General features: G+C 43.5%; 1 protein-coding gene across 1 annotated transcript in view; it reads right to left on the reverse strand.

The window, feature by feature from the left end:
• The window catches only part of frem3 (Fras1 related extracellular matrix 3), a gene marked incomplete at both ends in the record, with an annotated part of 44,463 nt that extends 29,484 nt beyond the window's left edge, over nucleotides 1–14,979 (reverse strand). The window contains 7 exon segments of the mRNA XM_080721826.1: nucleotides 8,579–8,668; nucleotides 9,959–14,101; nucleotides 14,104–14,190; nucleotides 14,193–14,243; nucleotides 14,246–14,431; nucleotides 14,434–14,859; nucleotides 14,862–14,979. Of these exon segments, the coding sequence (XP_080577952.1) occupies nucleotides 8,579–8,668; nucleotides 9,959–14,101; nucleotides 14,104–14,190; nucleotides 14,193–14,243; nucleotides 14,246–14,431; nucleotides 14,434–14,859; nucleotides 14,862–14,979 (5,101 nt within the window).
• Nucleotides 14,980–15,068: the final 89 nt, after the last annotated feature.

A 15,068-nucleotide genomic window follows, 5' to 3' on the forward strand; every position in this document is an offset into this window, starting at 1 on the left:
CACACACACACACACACACACACACACACACACACACACACACACACACACACACACACACACACACACACACACACACACACACACACACACACACACACACGCACACACACACACGCACGCACACACACATGCACACCTGTCTGCTATGTCGCCCCACTTCATTACTAGGGCCTGTTCTGTCTGTGGCCCCTGGAGTCTGGAGTCTCCAATGAAGTGCATTCCTACTCCCGAATGATCACATAACACCCATGGGCCTATGATCTCCCTCCAGAGCTGGAAAAGAATATTATCTCTATTAAAAAAAAAAAAAAACACTACAGAGACTGATTCAGCTTGACTGGGTACATAGAGGTAGTGTTCTTTGTCTGTCTTGTGTCAATCAGTGCATCAGTATAGTTTAATTGCAATTCTAGTGAAACCTTACACAAGCATTTCATGAAAACTGGTCGGCTAACATCGCTAACTGTTTGAGATACACATTCCCATATCTGTAGTGTAGTTCTTCTGCTGTCTATCTTGGTGCATTTCAAACATAATATGGACGCACTGTTCTCTCTTATGCTTTTTTGATCCCTTGATCGCGACATTTCATGAATTTTTTGTCTGTGTTTTCCGCCTATCCATGGACAGGCTCTGGATTCATAAGGACCAGTAAGCATGTATTGAACATCTGACAGTTTCCCATACTGTATCTCTCCCACTGTCCATCTTGGGCTATTTAAAAAATCACACCCGTGTGAAGTGGAGCTGTGTGTGTGTGTGTGTGTGTGTGTGTGTGTGTGTGTGTGTGTGTGTGTGTGTGTGTGTGTGTGTGTGTGTGTGTGTGTGTGTGTGTGTGTGGATCATGTGTACCGATTTTTGTGACATTTGAAGAAAATATGTAGGAAAAGTAGCAAAAAGTGTGTTTTGGAGAAAATGCAAGATGGCGGAAAATCTATCATGGCGCAAATGGGCGTGGCCTATATGGGGAGATGCGTCATGACCCAAGGAATCCAGGGAAAAAATATTTTTAATTTTCCGACCTACGGTTCAACAGTTATAGGCCAAAACGTAAACTGGGCTGTTATGGCGCCACCATGCGGCCAAATGACACAATTATTTTTTATTTAATCCTTGAAATCATTATGAACCTCCTCTCCAAGTCTTGAAACTCTAGCCCCTATGGTTTGCGAGAGACAAATAATTGAATGTGAGTTTTTGCGATTCCCATTATAAGTCAATGGGGAAAATTAATTCACTAATAAATTAATATCAATTAAACTATTGAACCTTTCTCTTAGCAAGTTACTAGCCCACCATTCCCGAGTAAGCCGGTCGATTTGACATATGGCGCGAGTGTGTGGTGGCAAAACTGTGGGACTAGTAGCGTGCCGAAGTTTAGGAAGTTCAGGCTACATACAGACACACAGACAGACACACAGACAGACACACAGACAGACCCACACGGCCACGTATAGGGAGCCTGTGCTTCACACAGCTCCAAAAAGATGATACAACTGATACAAAGACGAAAGAAACCCCACGACTGTCTGGACAAGTCTGACACTAACTGAGGCCTTCTTCTCGTAGCCTGTGGCTTCCTGGAGCTCATGCCTGATGGACAAGGAGAGGGTATGCTATGTGAGCCATGCACCCACTTGTAAAAACAAGTATTTACGGCCTTGTTTTCCCACACATTGTGAATGGCTGTAGGGAGTTTGTAACCTGGTCACTGCTTGTTTATTACTTTTGCCATAGAAATTCCCAGCAGACAGTGGGAATGACCAGTGGATGAGGTCACAACAGGTATGGCAAGACAAGAGAGTTCGGTTTTCTCTTTTAACAAGAAAAACAACATTTGGTTTGTCAGAGTGAGTGGCCATACATCCTTCAGCAAAGCACCAATCTCCTATAACTATTCACTCGTTTGAAGTTGTTCTAAGAATGTTACAAGAGTTACTATAGGGCCTACGTTAAATGCCTGAAAATGAAAATACACCATTTAATGACAATTCATCTGTCATTTGTCATTTGTAATGGAAAGTGGACATTTCAGATCTCTTCTATAACTTTGCAGGAGATTTTCAAATTACCCTTTTTCAACAAACAAAGCCACACACCTACACCTACCTACAGGACAGGATGACTGCTCACAACTGTTAGGGATCCTACTGACCTGTAACAGGAGTGAGAGCAACCCATCACTCATCATAGACAAGAGTATCTGCCGGCAGGTTAGTGATCTGGAGATGAGGTAGTAGAGTTCCTCAGTTCACCCCATGAATCACTGCTCTTCACTTAAACCGCGGGACAGTTTTCACAGTTATGGTTCTTCCCGGGTTATCAGAGCATCAGTTAATTACTGTTCTCAGTGGAGGAAAAAGTACTTGCATGTCTAAGTAAAAGTATCAAATGCAATGTAGAAATACTGTGTTACAAGTATAAGTCTGGAATTCATAATGTACCTGTTGTAAAAGTAAAAAGGTATTGGTGTCAAAATATAGTACCAAAAGTAGTAATCTATTTTTGAAAGGATTGCTAACTCACAAGCTCACAATGCGTGATGCATTGTGAGCTTGTAGATCTGCTATTTTAAAATGATTTAAATGTTTTTAGGTCTCAAGTGGTTAATGTATGTTTTGTATTAATAATCAAAATCTAACTAGAAACAAATAATTGTAGAGGTGAACAAGTACAATATTTTCCTCTGAGATGTCGTGGAGTAGAAATAAAAGTACAGAAAATTGGAAACACTCAAGTAAAGTAAAATTACCCCAAAATGTAACTTAAGTACAGTAGTTGAATACATGTACTTAGTTACTTACCTAACCCTAACCCTAACCCTACACCACTGACTGTTCTTCATCTTACTGTACTGTAAACTGTGGGACACTTCCCACAGGTATGGATTCTCCTGGGTTATCAGAGCATCAGTTAATCACTTTCCCTCACCTTACGCTTAAATTGTGCAATTTTTGGAAAGAAAAATGCTTCTGAAATGACACTGTTAGTTCAAGATGCTGGGTGTTTCAGGAAAACAAACATCAGGTCACTTGAGATTGGATCTTGAACTTCTCAAACGTCATGCATTTCCAGTCAGTCTCCCAGTCGCTCTCCCTCTCTGTCTATAGTATGTATATGATTGACGTGTCTATTTTGGGGTGTCTGATCTCACTGACTGATTTACACACCTGAGACACATTCCTGCCATGACACTTCTGTGGAGGGGTGAAAAGTTAAACAGGCACTGCACAGAGTGCCTACCTGGGTCCTGTGTGGGGGCCTTGGAATCAGGGGTGTCGCACAAAATTCTGGGCCCTGGGTACAAGGATTCACTCACATTTTGTGCTTTAACTATTGACAAATGCAGATATACAAGCTCATAGCGCAGCACCGAGTGCTGCGCTGCGAGCTTGTATCTGCTATTTTTGAAAAAAGTCTTTGAATATTTCAAATCCTTCAAAGGTTTTTTGAAAAACCTATGTTTCTATTTCAGTGGTGCTCAAACCTTTTCATGTGAAGGACCCCCAAAATGATATGTATTTGGCCACGGACCCCCATCTCAAAATATTTAGTTCCAGGGACCCCCCAGAAGCAAAATTTGAGTTAAAAATGTTTGCTTAAAACTTTTCAAAAATAGCTAAAGTATAATATAATTAAGGCCCCTCCACCTTGGGCCCTAGTAACTCAAGCCTCGATCAGAGTCGGCTCCGCGGTGGAAGGCTATCCACCGCAGTGTAGTCTTTTTGAGTCATGAAACTACAACGTTACGTCATTCCTCGCGGTGAAGAGCTTTCCACCGCGAGTCCCGACACATCTCTCTGTTTTTACTTTCAGACAGACAGGCTCTTCACCCCGTTCACTGATTGGTCGAACTGGACCAGTCAGTCACGGTGAATAGGACTCCACCGTGACGGACTATGATGGCCTTCACTTATTTTCTGACTTGAGGTGGAAAGCTTTCCACCTCAAATTTGCGGTGGATAGCTCTTCACCGCAGACTCTGATCGAGGCTTAAGTCCCACTCCCCCCCCCCCCCCCCCCCCCCCCCCCCCTTGTGACGCCCCTGCAGACCACCAAGTCTACTCTGAGACCCCCTGTCTGGAACTGAGTGTCCACTCTGACCTCTGACCTCTCCCTGGGACCTCGCCATGCATACGTTACGGCGGACACACTTCTGTTACAGAAAAGGCGCCACACACAGGCTGTCCCACAGATGCACACAGCCTTCATTATTAATGTCAGCAAACCCATCAGTATTCAAATTTAAAGGGGTATTTCACTTTAAAACACATAGGTTCATGGTCACGTCTACGGTGCACACCCGATATATTTTAAGTTGTTTGATTCAATATTTGGATATTTGATATTAGTTTACTTTGAATAAACACGCAACCCTCCCATATAATATAAGCCCAAATTCTACTTTAAACTCCATGTTAACCATGTTAGATGTTGTGCTTCTGTTTAATTTTCTATAAAAAATTTAAGTAAAATAAAAGTAAAATACAGTAATAAAAACATGTCTGTTCCCTCTAACCTGGTTAACATGAAGTTGAATGGACTAATAATACTGTAGGAGGGTGGTGTGTCTGATGAATATTGAATATCTAAATATTGAATCAAGCAACTTAAAAACTGCCAGGGGTGCACACAAAAGACTGAGTAGACAATTACAATGTGTTTTAGGGGGAACCCCTATAAGTTATAAACAAAGCTACACAAAGTAGGCCTAACATATCTGAAGCATTGCAAGTGTTGCTAGGCAAGGGGAGACCAACAGGATGTGCGTGTGAGCGTGCGTGCATACGTGTGCATGTGCACAGCAAACATACTGTAAGTACTGAAATTGTGTATTTCATTATCTTTCATTTTCTCTGTTATTATAAGGGCAGTGACCTGTTATTATAAGGACAGTGACCTGGGCAACTCTGCTGAGCAGATATGGTAGATGAACAGCAGGCACAAGACATAAGACATCTTACTAGGAAGCGTACATGTGATCGAGAACAATCACAGATCAGATGACTATAGCTATACAGTAGAGTAGAGACACATGCATGAATTTTGGCATAGCTCAGGGGTAGAGAAACCGTTATTAGAGCACGAAGGGTTCCCGAAGGGTTCCCAGTTCGAATCCGGGCTCCCCCTGAGTTAATGTCGAAGGGTCCTTGGGCAAGACTCTGAACCCCACATTGCTCCCGGTGAGCTGGTTGGTTCCTTGCATGGTTTCCTCCGCCACCGGTGTATGAATGTGTGCGTGAATGGGTGAATGTAATGCACAATCTCTGTAAAGCGCTTTGGATAAAAGCGCTATATAAATGCACCATTTACCATTTACCAATTATCAAAAAATTAAATATACATTTTTTTTTTCATGATTTACTTTCTTTAGACAATAAATAAAGTGAATATACCACTTTCAAATAATTACAGTAAACCAAAAGCTTCCTGCTTTAAGTGACTAACAAACAGCCCACACACTGGCTGACCATCCTGGTGCTTTCAACATGCCTCGACATGTTGTCCAAGACAACGTTAACCTCAATGATTAGACTATTCTTCACTCACTGCCAGGATCACCTTGCTTTTCATGTATTCTTTGTCTACGTGTGTGTGTGTGTGTGTGTGTGTGTGTGTGTGTGTGTGTGTGTGTGTGTGCGTGCGTGTGCGTGTGCGTGTGCGTGTGTGTGTGTGTGCGTGTGCGTACGTGCGGGTGTGTGTCTTAAAATTAACAAAAATAATTATTAAAAGGTAGGGTAAGTGATTTTCTTTGTTTAAAATAATTGTTTATGGGCGCCTGCTGGCCTACCGGTCCAGGCACATACCACAAAGGCTCTGATGCCTGACAGCGCGTCGTGGGTTCGAATCCTTTGCTGCGTTCTCTCCCCATCTCTCTCTCTGTTTCCTGTCAGTCTACTGTCCTTTCAATAAAGGCATAAAAGCCCCCTCATTGCTATAGAGAGTTTGCTCGGTAACAGGAGTGTCCATGTCTCTCCAGCTTTTTCCACAGAAAATGCATTTTCAGGTCGGGATACCAATTTCCTCCAATCAGGATAGAGAACTCAGACAGGACAAGTGAAAACAAGTGAAATGGAACACTATACAAATTAAGCTGATAAAAGGCTACTCCTGATTGGCAGAAATGATGTCACCTACTGTACCTGAACATTTATATTTTGTTTATAGAGCTGGAGAGACAGGGAGACTCCTGTTACTGGACAAACGCTCTATAGCAATGATTGATTGACAAAATAGTGCTTTAAACTTTTAACAATTCTTTTTTTGTTTAACCAAATAATATCACTTACCCTACCTTTTAAAGGGGAGCAGTTTGGAATGGAATGCCCCATAGCCAACATCTAATTTGAAACCCCAATGTAATTGATCTATAAAGCATTCAGGGCCCTTGGGATCTTCCGAATTGTTTTACACCCCTACTCAGTTCTAGTATGCAAACATGTATAGGCCTATTTACTTATATATGGGCCTGCCCTGTACACACAGTTAAGAATATGTTAAGAAGTTAAAATCTGATATGAACCACTGGAAACCTTACTGTAGCTGTGCTGCCTGCATGTGAATGGGGGTCTGATAAGAAAGAAAGATTTCCAGCTGGATAGGTGGTTTAATTCCTCCAGGCCAGCACCTGGTTAAGCTGAGCTAGCAGGAAATTGAAGCTAATTGAAACCCTTGTGCTCCCTTCCTGTCATTTAAACACCATTTAACACACAGTGAGTCAAGGCAGCATTGGAGATAAAGAAATTACAATGCTTTTGGCAAATTCCAAAGTGGTGTTTGTGGTCCTAAAGATAACATAAAATATACCCTTTGATAGAGAGAAAGAGAGAGAGAGAGAGAGAGAGAGAGAGAGAGAGAGAGAGAGAGAGAGAGAGAGAGAGAGAGAAATAGAGAGAAAGAGAGAGAAATAGAGAGATAGAGAGAGAGAGAGAGAGAGAGAGAGAGAGAGAGAGAGAGAGAGAGAGAGAGAGAGAGAGAGAGAGAATCTGAAAACCTTCCCCTGAAAATCATGCTTACGTATTAAGTCCTCGGCCAGGCTAATATAATAATTAACATGTACTGTAGGACTTTGACAGGAATTGGCCCAAAAGCTACAAACCTAAGCTTCCCCTGCCAATGAATGTGTGATGATTATTGCCAATAGCCTGGTCCTCCTTCCAGCATAATTATAGACCAAACTTTCCCTTCTACATGGATTACATTTCTAAATCCTTGGAGGTTTATTTAGGTTTTACAGCTGAGGTTAAAATAGCAAAGTGTGCCACACCTGTTGCTTTTTTTTTATTGCTTTGCATTGGCTATATACAGTATGTCATGTAGTTCAAATCTTTTTAACATAGGGCAGAGAAACTGCAATACAAGCCCCAGCCTTAACATTCAAATGGTACAAATCCCTGTCATCTCTGTATCCTACAAATGTGATTGACACAGTGACACACTCACACACACACACACACACACACACACGCACGCACACACACACGCACACACACACGCACGCACGCACGCACGCACGCACGCACGCACGCACGCACGCCCACTCGCTCGCCCAACCCACCGAGACACACACACACACACACACACACACACACACACACACACACACACACACACACACACACGCACACACGCACACACGCACACGCACCATAAATGACTACAAGATTGTCATGTAAGACATGTAAGACCTGTGGGTATTCATGATATTCAAGAAGCGAGGATCATGTGACCTCAGACCAAAAGTACATTTCCATGACATATAAATACACACAGCGACTGAAATCCAAAGCCCTGTGAGCTGAGGATCCCTTGAGAAGGAGAGGAATGATGTTGGTGAAAATGTGGAGGATGGCCGGATGCTGACGACATATGAAACGTAAAATAGAACATAAACATAAATATTAGAAGCGCTGGAGTCGATTCCACTTCTACAAATACATTCAAGACCTTGCGCAAGGTAAATAGGCTATGTTGGAATGGAGATGCTGCTAGTGGTTTCATCACCATAGACAAGAATTAAAGTCGGCGTCGCCTGCCGTATGAAATCGCAAAACGAAAATGCTAAATGCAAAACGTACAGGTCATACTGTTTTTTTTTAAGGGGACGTACGTTATACGTCAACAGTACCACATAATAGTGTCATAATGTCACTTCAAACATATGAAAGCCTGGAGCCAATTGACAACACTGAAAAGGACCCTAAAAAGAAAAGATCCTATTATCCACTAACAATAAAGGTCAGAGCTTTAGTCCTTGCCTGGTTGTCCCACATCTTATACTTTAACACCCAGTCACCGTTTGGCCCGAGGCCCCTTTGACCTCTGTTCTTTAAACCTGCCATACTCTCCAGTGGAACATAACAAGAAAGGGGGGCTCTGTATGTGCCATCAGTCATGACCAACTGCCTTAAGTCTTTGTGATGCAAACACCCAGGAGATTGACAGAGAGCAGGAAGATGCCCCTAAAAGATGAGTCAAATCAAAGGAATCCCTGCAAGCCAGACGATGATACCTAGTAATGTTCATGTCTAGCATTGTCAATAAGCACAAGGTTGAAGTATTGAGTGTTTCCTACCGTTGTCTTCAACTGTAAAGTAGAAGATGTCACTGGTGGCGTTGCTCCCATCAAGCAGGACGTAGCAGATCTTCATATCGTCAATGTTAGCTGACAGAGAGAGAAAGATTGAGAGATGAGTGTGAGGTGAAGAAGCTCAGAAAGTTTTAGTAAATGAGAAGATTAGCCCACTTTTTAACTGGGGTTCAGTTACAACCCTCGGGCTACAATTTATTACAAAGTCGGCACATTTATTTTCAAAAGGATCCCTGGGTAATAAGCCTTATATGCCTTGATACATTATAATTTAAACTAAAAACTAAAATAGAAAAATAAGAAACATCTTTCACTCAATAGGGACAACTCCTGCAAGTTGATAATGTACTTTGTTTATGTGTGGTGCAGAGCCCAATATATGGAATGAATGCATGTATCAATAAAAAGTATTTAAAATATTGCTTTAATGCTCATATTAAACTACTTACGTTTTAAGTATATTTTATTAGCACATGCATTAAATTAGGGCTGTACAACACATGCCAAGACCTCATCAACTTGCGACAGGAACGGTCCCTATTGAGTGAAAGATGTACTATTTCTAAAATGAATAATATATTTGTTTTTTTTTATTTCTAATTTTAGTTACATATGGCAATAAATTAAGGCATATAAGGCTAATATAAGCCTTATATGACTTAATTAATTGCCATATGTAACTAAAATTAGAAATTAAAGCAGCGTAAATATTGTATTCATTTTAGAAATGTATTTTGGCTTTTGCAAAATACACTTTTATAGATTTATTTTAATCTATAAAAATGACATGACATAATTACCTACAGTAGTATAATGAACACATTTTGTCTCCATGTATCATTTTATCAAGTTCTATAAACTGGTTATGAATGCACTGGAAGAATTTCTATTTTATTTGTTATGGTGCCTTTCATAAAGTTAATGGTTGGCTTCCCCTTTCCCCCATTCTATTTCACATTTACTCCTTTTAACTTTTAACCAGCATAAGGTGGGGTACGTAGCTCTCTTAAAGGAGTAGGTCGCCCCCAAAATGACTTTTTTTCTATCGATTACTCACCCCACAGAGACTTCAATAATATTATTTTGTTTTTGTCACATTCCGAAGCCAATAATTTGAGGAGACTCTCCATCCGGAATCAATGGGGGTACATTCATTATGGAAATTATTGGATTAGGAATGTGACATAATTATTGGATTAGGAATGTGACATAAACAAAAACATATTGTTGAACTCAATTCTACATGGGGTGAGTAATCGATAAAAAAAAAGTCAGTTTGGGGGTGACCTACTCCTTTAAGCACAGCAATACCTTGCTTAATAGTAATGGATATACTGAGAACAAACAAGAGCAATGTTAGCTTACCTTGTGTGAAGGTTGTGATGCTATTGTTACCCTGGGCGGTGTTCATGATGAAGCCATGCAGGGGAGCCTCAGCCACGGTGTACTTCAAGACTTTGCGGTGGCTGTCTCTGTCTTCAGACTTAAGGGCCTTGCTGGTGATCAGGAATCCCACATGTCCGGTATGGAGCACCCTTAGTGTGGCGGCAGCCTTGTTCACCACAATCTGAGGGACCCCGTTATCCACTGTGTTAATGTGAATGGTCATCATCTGGGGCTTGCGTGTTTCGTAGATGGTGTCAGGGTAGACGTAGAAGGAGTTGTGTGTGCCATCTGTGACTGTGAAGGAAAAACTATCCTCATTGGTCTCTGTGCCGTCATGCTTATACGTGATGAGGTTCTCATTCAGGTCTTGCTTGGTGAATGTGGTGATCGGTTGGGTGTTGTTGAAAAGCAGCTGCCCGTGGACTGGCACTTGGGTGACTACGAAGCGTAGCAGGTTGTCAGGTGTATCACGATCCTCTACCGTCAATTCGAATGGCGTGATGAGTTTGGTTTCTCCCTCTCCCACGTATAATTTGCTGATGGTCAAGACAGGTTTTTTATTGTCTACATCAGTGATGGACACTCTGAATGTACGGAAGACTGGATTGTAACCATCAGTAACTTCAAACTCGAAGCTGTCCATCTTCATCTCATCGTCAGAGGTATGGATGTAGTAGATCTTGTTGCCAGCGAGCTGCATTTGAGTGAAGGTGGAGATGGGAACACCTGGGAAGTCAGTGCACTCCAGATGACCCCTGCTGGGTGCTCGTGTGATGCTGAAGGTGAGGTATTCATCAGGACTGTTGATGTCAGTGGTGCTGAGCAGGTCAGTAGTAAGAGTTACTTTTCCTCCTTCTTTGAGAGTCACACCTTTGTTGATGACATCTGGGAAGACCATGTCAATGCTTCCAATGTTGATGTAGAAGTAGCGGTCAATGAGAGGGTTGATGCCGTCTGTGACATCAAACTTCAGCAAGTCACGGATTCCCTCTTGACCAGTGTGCACATACTGAATGAGCTGTTTGTCAATATCATCCTGTGTGAAGTTCATCCCAATGGTGATATTGCCCAAAACATTCCCAAACTTGGAGATGCGCTGAAGGTAGCCTTGGCTTGGGCCATAGCGTACAATGTATGTCGACTCTTTGTCTTCAGAGTCAAGGTCTGTGGCCTTCAAAACCTTGTTACTGATTATTTTGGTCTCGCCAATCTCAACTTCAAGTCCATCGTTTATTGTCATTCTTGGTGTCTCGTCATCAACAGGAATAACCATGATGATAACCTTCTTTTCCACAGTGTGCATCCCATCTGAAAGCTTGATTTCAAAGCTGTCCTCCTTGGTCTCAGAGTCATCATGTTCATACACAATGTTAGATGCCTCCTTGATTTGTTCCAGATTGAATTTATCAACTGGGAGTGTGCCAGTGTTGAGCTGCTGTACTATTGTGCCATGCTCAGGGTACTTGATGATCTCAAAGTCCAGCTCATCCCCGGGGATATCAGCATCAGCTGCATTCAGGATGGGCGTGTCAATGACCAGACTCATGCCTTCCATCACTACAAACTCGCGGATGAAAATCTCAGGTTTTTCATCATTAGCTGGAATGATAACAATGGGGAAGAAGTGGCGCTCCGAGAAGTTGATACCATCTGAACAGCGGAAGGTGAAGCGATCTTCAACAGGTTCCACACCTTTGTGGATGCTCTGGACATAGTAGATATGGCCAAGGCCAATGTCCTTGATGCTAAAGGCAGTGATGGCCGTGCCTGCCCTGGACTTCTCAGAGCCTGGGGCTGGTGCGATATTCTCCACGTAGCCAGATGTTGGCTGGACGATGATGGTGCACAAAATGTCCTCATTGTCTGTGTCGATATCCTCAGCCTGGATGTGCTCCGGAGTAATGACATTCTTCTCTCCTTCAATCACCACAAACTGCTCTCCAACACTGACAATTGGTGGGATACTGTCAAGGGGGAGGATGGTAACGTGAACCCTCACACCTTGAACCTTGTTTCCCCCGACAACCCATTGGTCCGACATATCAGACAGGGTGAGGTTGAAGGAGTCATGTTCCTTAATTGGTCCAATTTCACCTGATGTGTGGGCATACACCACCACCCCATTGATAAGGTCCTGCTGAGTGAATCTCTCAGCAGGGGCCCCGTTTACTAGGATCTCCCCCAGCCTGGGAGGCTCCTCAACGATGAAAGTGAGCATGAGGTCATCTGTGTCTTCGTCGCGACCCTGAATGACATTGGTCGTAATTTCTGTTGCTCCATTCTCCAACACATCGATGGCGGACCCTAGCAGGCCAGCCGGAAGCATAAGAGTGGGGGCCTCATCATCGACAGGTTCAATGGCAATCTTAATAATGATGGGCACCTCATGGAAGCCATCACTTACATCAACCTTGATGGTATCACTGAGGGATTCCTCTCCACTATGAATGTAAGTCAGATGGCCATTTTCTATGTCTTCCAGCACAAATGTATCACCGTTTGACATGGCAATACCTAAATACTGAATTTGCCCAAAGCGGGGAATCTGGGTCACTGTGAACTCAATATTTTGATCCTCAGTATCCTGGTCAGTGGCATGCAGCTCTGTCTTAGTGATGACATAAGAGCTTCTCTCTAGAACAGTGAACCCAGTGTTGGTAATTACGGGGGGTTTGTTGTCAACAGGCTGTAAAAAAATGGTGAATAGCCCATCTACTGAGTTACCAGCAGTGTCTTCCACAAGGAATGTGAACTGAAGAACTTTTGGAGTGATGCCCAGTTCCTGGTCAGGGGGCTTGTAAGCCACTTTGTGGTGATTGACCTGGGCCTGTGTGAACTCGGAAATGGCAATGTCAGGGCTGTCAATCAGAACAATGTCACCCAGAGGGGCTGGGTTGTTCTCATCCGTGTCTGTGGGGGATTTTATGACTGTATACTTCAGGTCTCTGTCATCTGAATCCAGATCGGTATAACGCAACAATTTCTTTTTGAAGTGTGTTAGCTCATACTCCTGCACTGTCATGTGAAGGGTGGTGCCCGGATAGAGCTCTGGGGGGATGTCATCGACAGGGTGGATTTTGATGGTGAAAACATGTTCACCTGACTGGTTTGGGGGATCATTATCATCTTGCACCCGGAATACAAACTGGTCATTTACAGTAGTGGTGCTGTGGGGTCCGATGTGACGGTAGAAGAGCTTTCCATCCAGAATATCTTGCTGAAACCACTCGGTCACCACCTGCTCAAACATCTCATCTGTCTCACTGAACTTCCAGAGAGAGGGGTCAGAGGGAGGCTCAACTTGCCTGAGAAGCAGCTCACCCACAGTTGAGTAGGGGGCTTCCAGAATGAATTTAATGGTAGAGTCTTCTGAATCAATATCGGTCGCACTCAGAATAAATGGGGAGAGCTGCATAACCTCATTTTTAAACAGCACCAGGCCAGTGTTGGCATTGATAATGGGGGGCTCGTCATCTGTGGGGGCAATAGTGATGGGGAACAAAAACTCCACTTCGTTCTTGCCGTCTGTCATTCTGAAAATAATATTGTCACTGTAGGTGTCACTGCCATCATGCTGGTACACTACAATGCCAGCATCCAAATCAGCAGGAGTGAAGAATTTCCTACGGCTGCCAAGCACGGTTAGCTCTCCGTGTTTTAAGCCATCTACAACAGTAATTTGTACGTCCTCAAGGTTATCCTCATCACTGATCTCTAAATTCTGGGAGCTGGACAGAGCTCTGGACTGCCCTTCAAACAATAGCTGCCCTGTGTTTTTGGTCGCCACAGGGGCCAAGGTATTCATAGGCTTCACCACTATCATAAAAGCAAAGGGATCAGACACAGCTCCATCGGTGTCTACGATTTCAAACTCAAGCTGGAAAATCCTCTCCACCTCCGAGTCCTCTGAGGGAGGCTTGTAAGCTATTTTAAGGTCTTTAATGTCTCTCTGATAGAAGGAGGTGATGGGCAGGTTCTGATCATCTGTGCTGATGATGTAGCCCTGGTTATAGCCCAGAGGTGAAGTAATGTTGAAGATTAAATCATCTGGATCGGATTCAACATCCTCAGCGGCAAGCATATCACTCGTTATAGCTGTCATCACAAATTGATCAATCTCATCATCATCATAGCTACGAAGCTGGGCTTAGGGGCAGTGTTCTCCGTGCCCTCTCTTATTCTAACCATCATCTGGAAATGCTCTTGCATTATGTATTGCCCTCATTGTCCTGCAGCTCTACCATCATTGGAACATAGTCTCTATTGGTGACTTGGTCGTTGCAGTGTGCTTGTAGCGAATGCCCTGCTTAACAAACTCATCACAGTCAATCATCTGGCCATTGGGGGGGTTATTCAAAAGTGTGCCATACCTGGGGAGTCCTCCGGCGCCAACCAGAGTGGTCATCTTACACTGGGTCACACCGTCCTCGTAGGAAAACTCCAGACCTTTTTGTCAATGGGGTTGCTGTCGCTGTTAAGTTTCTCCACACTGAGTGGCATATTCCTGGTGAGGATCTCGAGCTGCTGGAATACCACCTCCACCTCAAGCATGAAGGGGATGATGACGGTGTCCGTATGGGAGTCATAGCGCAGCTGGAGCTTTACCCGATCCTTGCTGGGACTCCGGGAGCCAAAGTGAGTGTATTTCACCTCATCAGCTCCGAATGCACAGGGGAACTTTTTGGGGCTCAGCATTCCAGGTTGCTGGGCCAGCGGGTCATTGTCCAGAACAGTGATGTGACACCGGTCACCAGGCTGCACCTCGGTCACCAGGTCATTGACAGGGTCCAAATACACAGACCTCCCAAAGGGAACCCTAATTCCATTGTTGGCGATGATGATGTTGTCTTCATCAGGTCCAGTCCTATGGCGATAAAGAAAGCCGGGTCAAAGGGCTCTGCATCCACTGAAGCAAAGAAGCCCAGAGCAAAAGTAACAAGGAGACATCTGAAAAGCCCCCGTGTTTGACAGATCCCTGAGCTTTGCAGACAACCAGCCATGTCCGCTGCTAGTTGTCTTGCAATTTGTTTTAGGAGTCAGCAGAAATAGACAGACTCCTCTCCCCAAAATAAATAAAATAGTCTCTTGT

Source organism: Nannobrachium achirus (assembly GCF_963921795.1).
Source record: "Nannobrachium achirus genome assembly, chromosome: 3".
NCBI lineage: Eukaryota > Metazoa > Chordata > Actinopteri > Myctophiformes > Myctophidae > Nannobrachium > Nannobrachium achirus.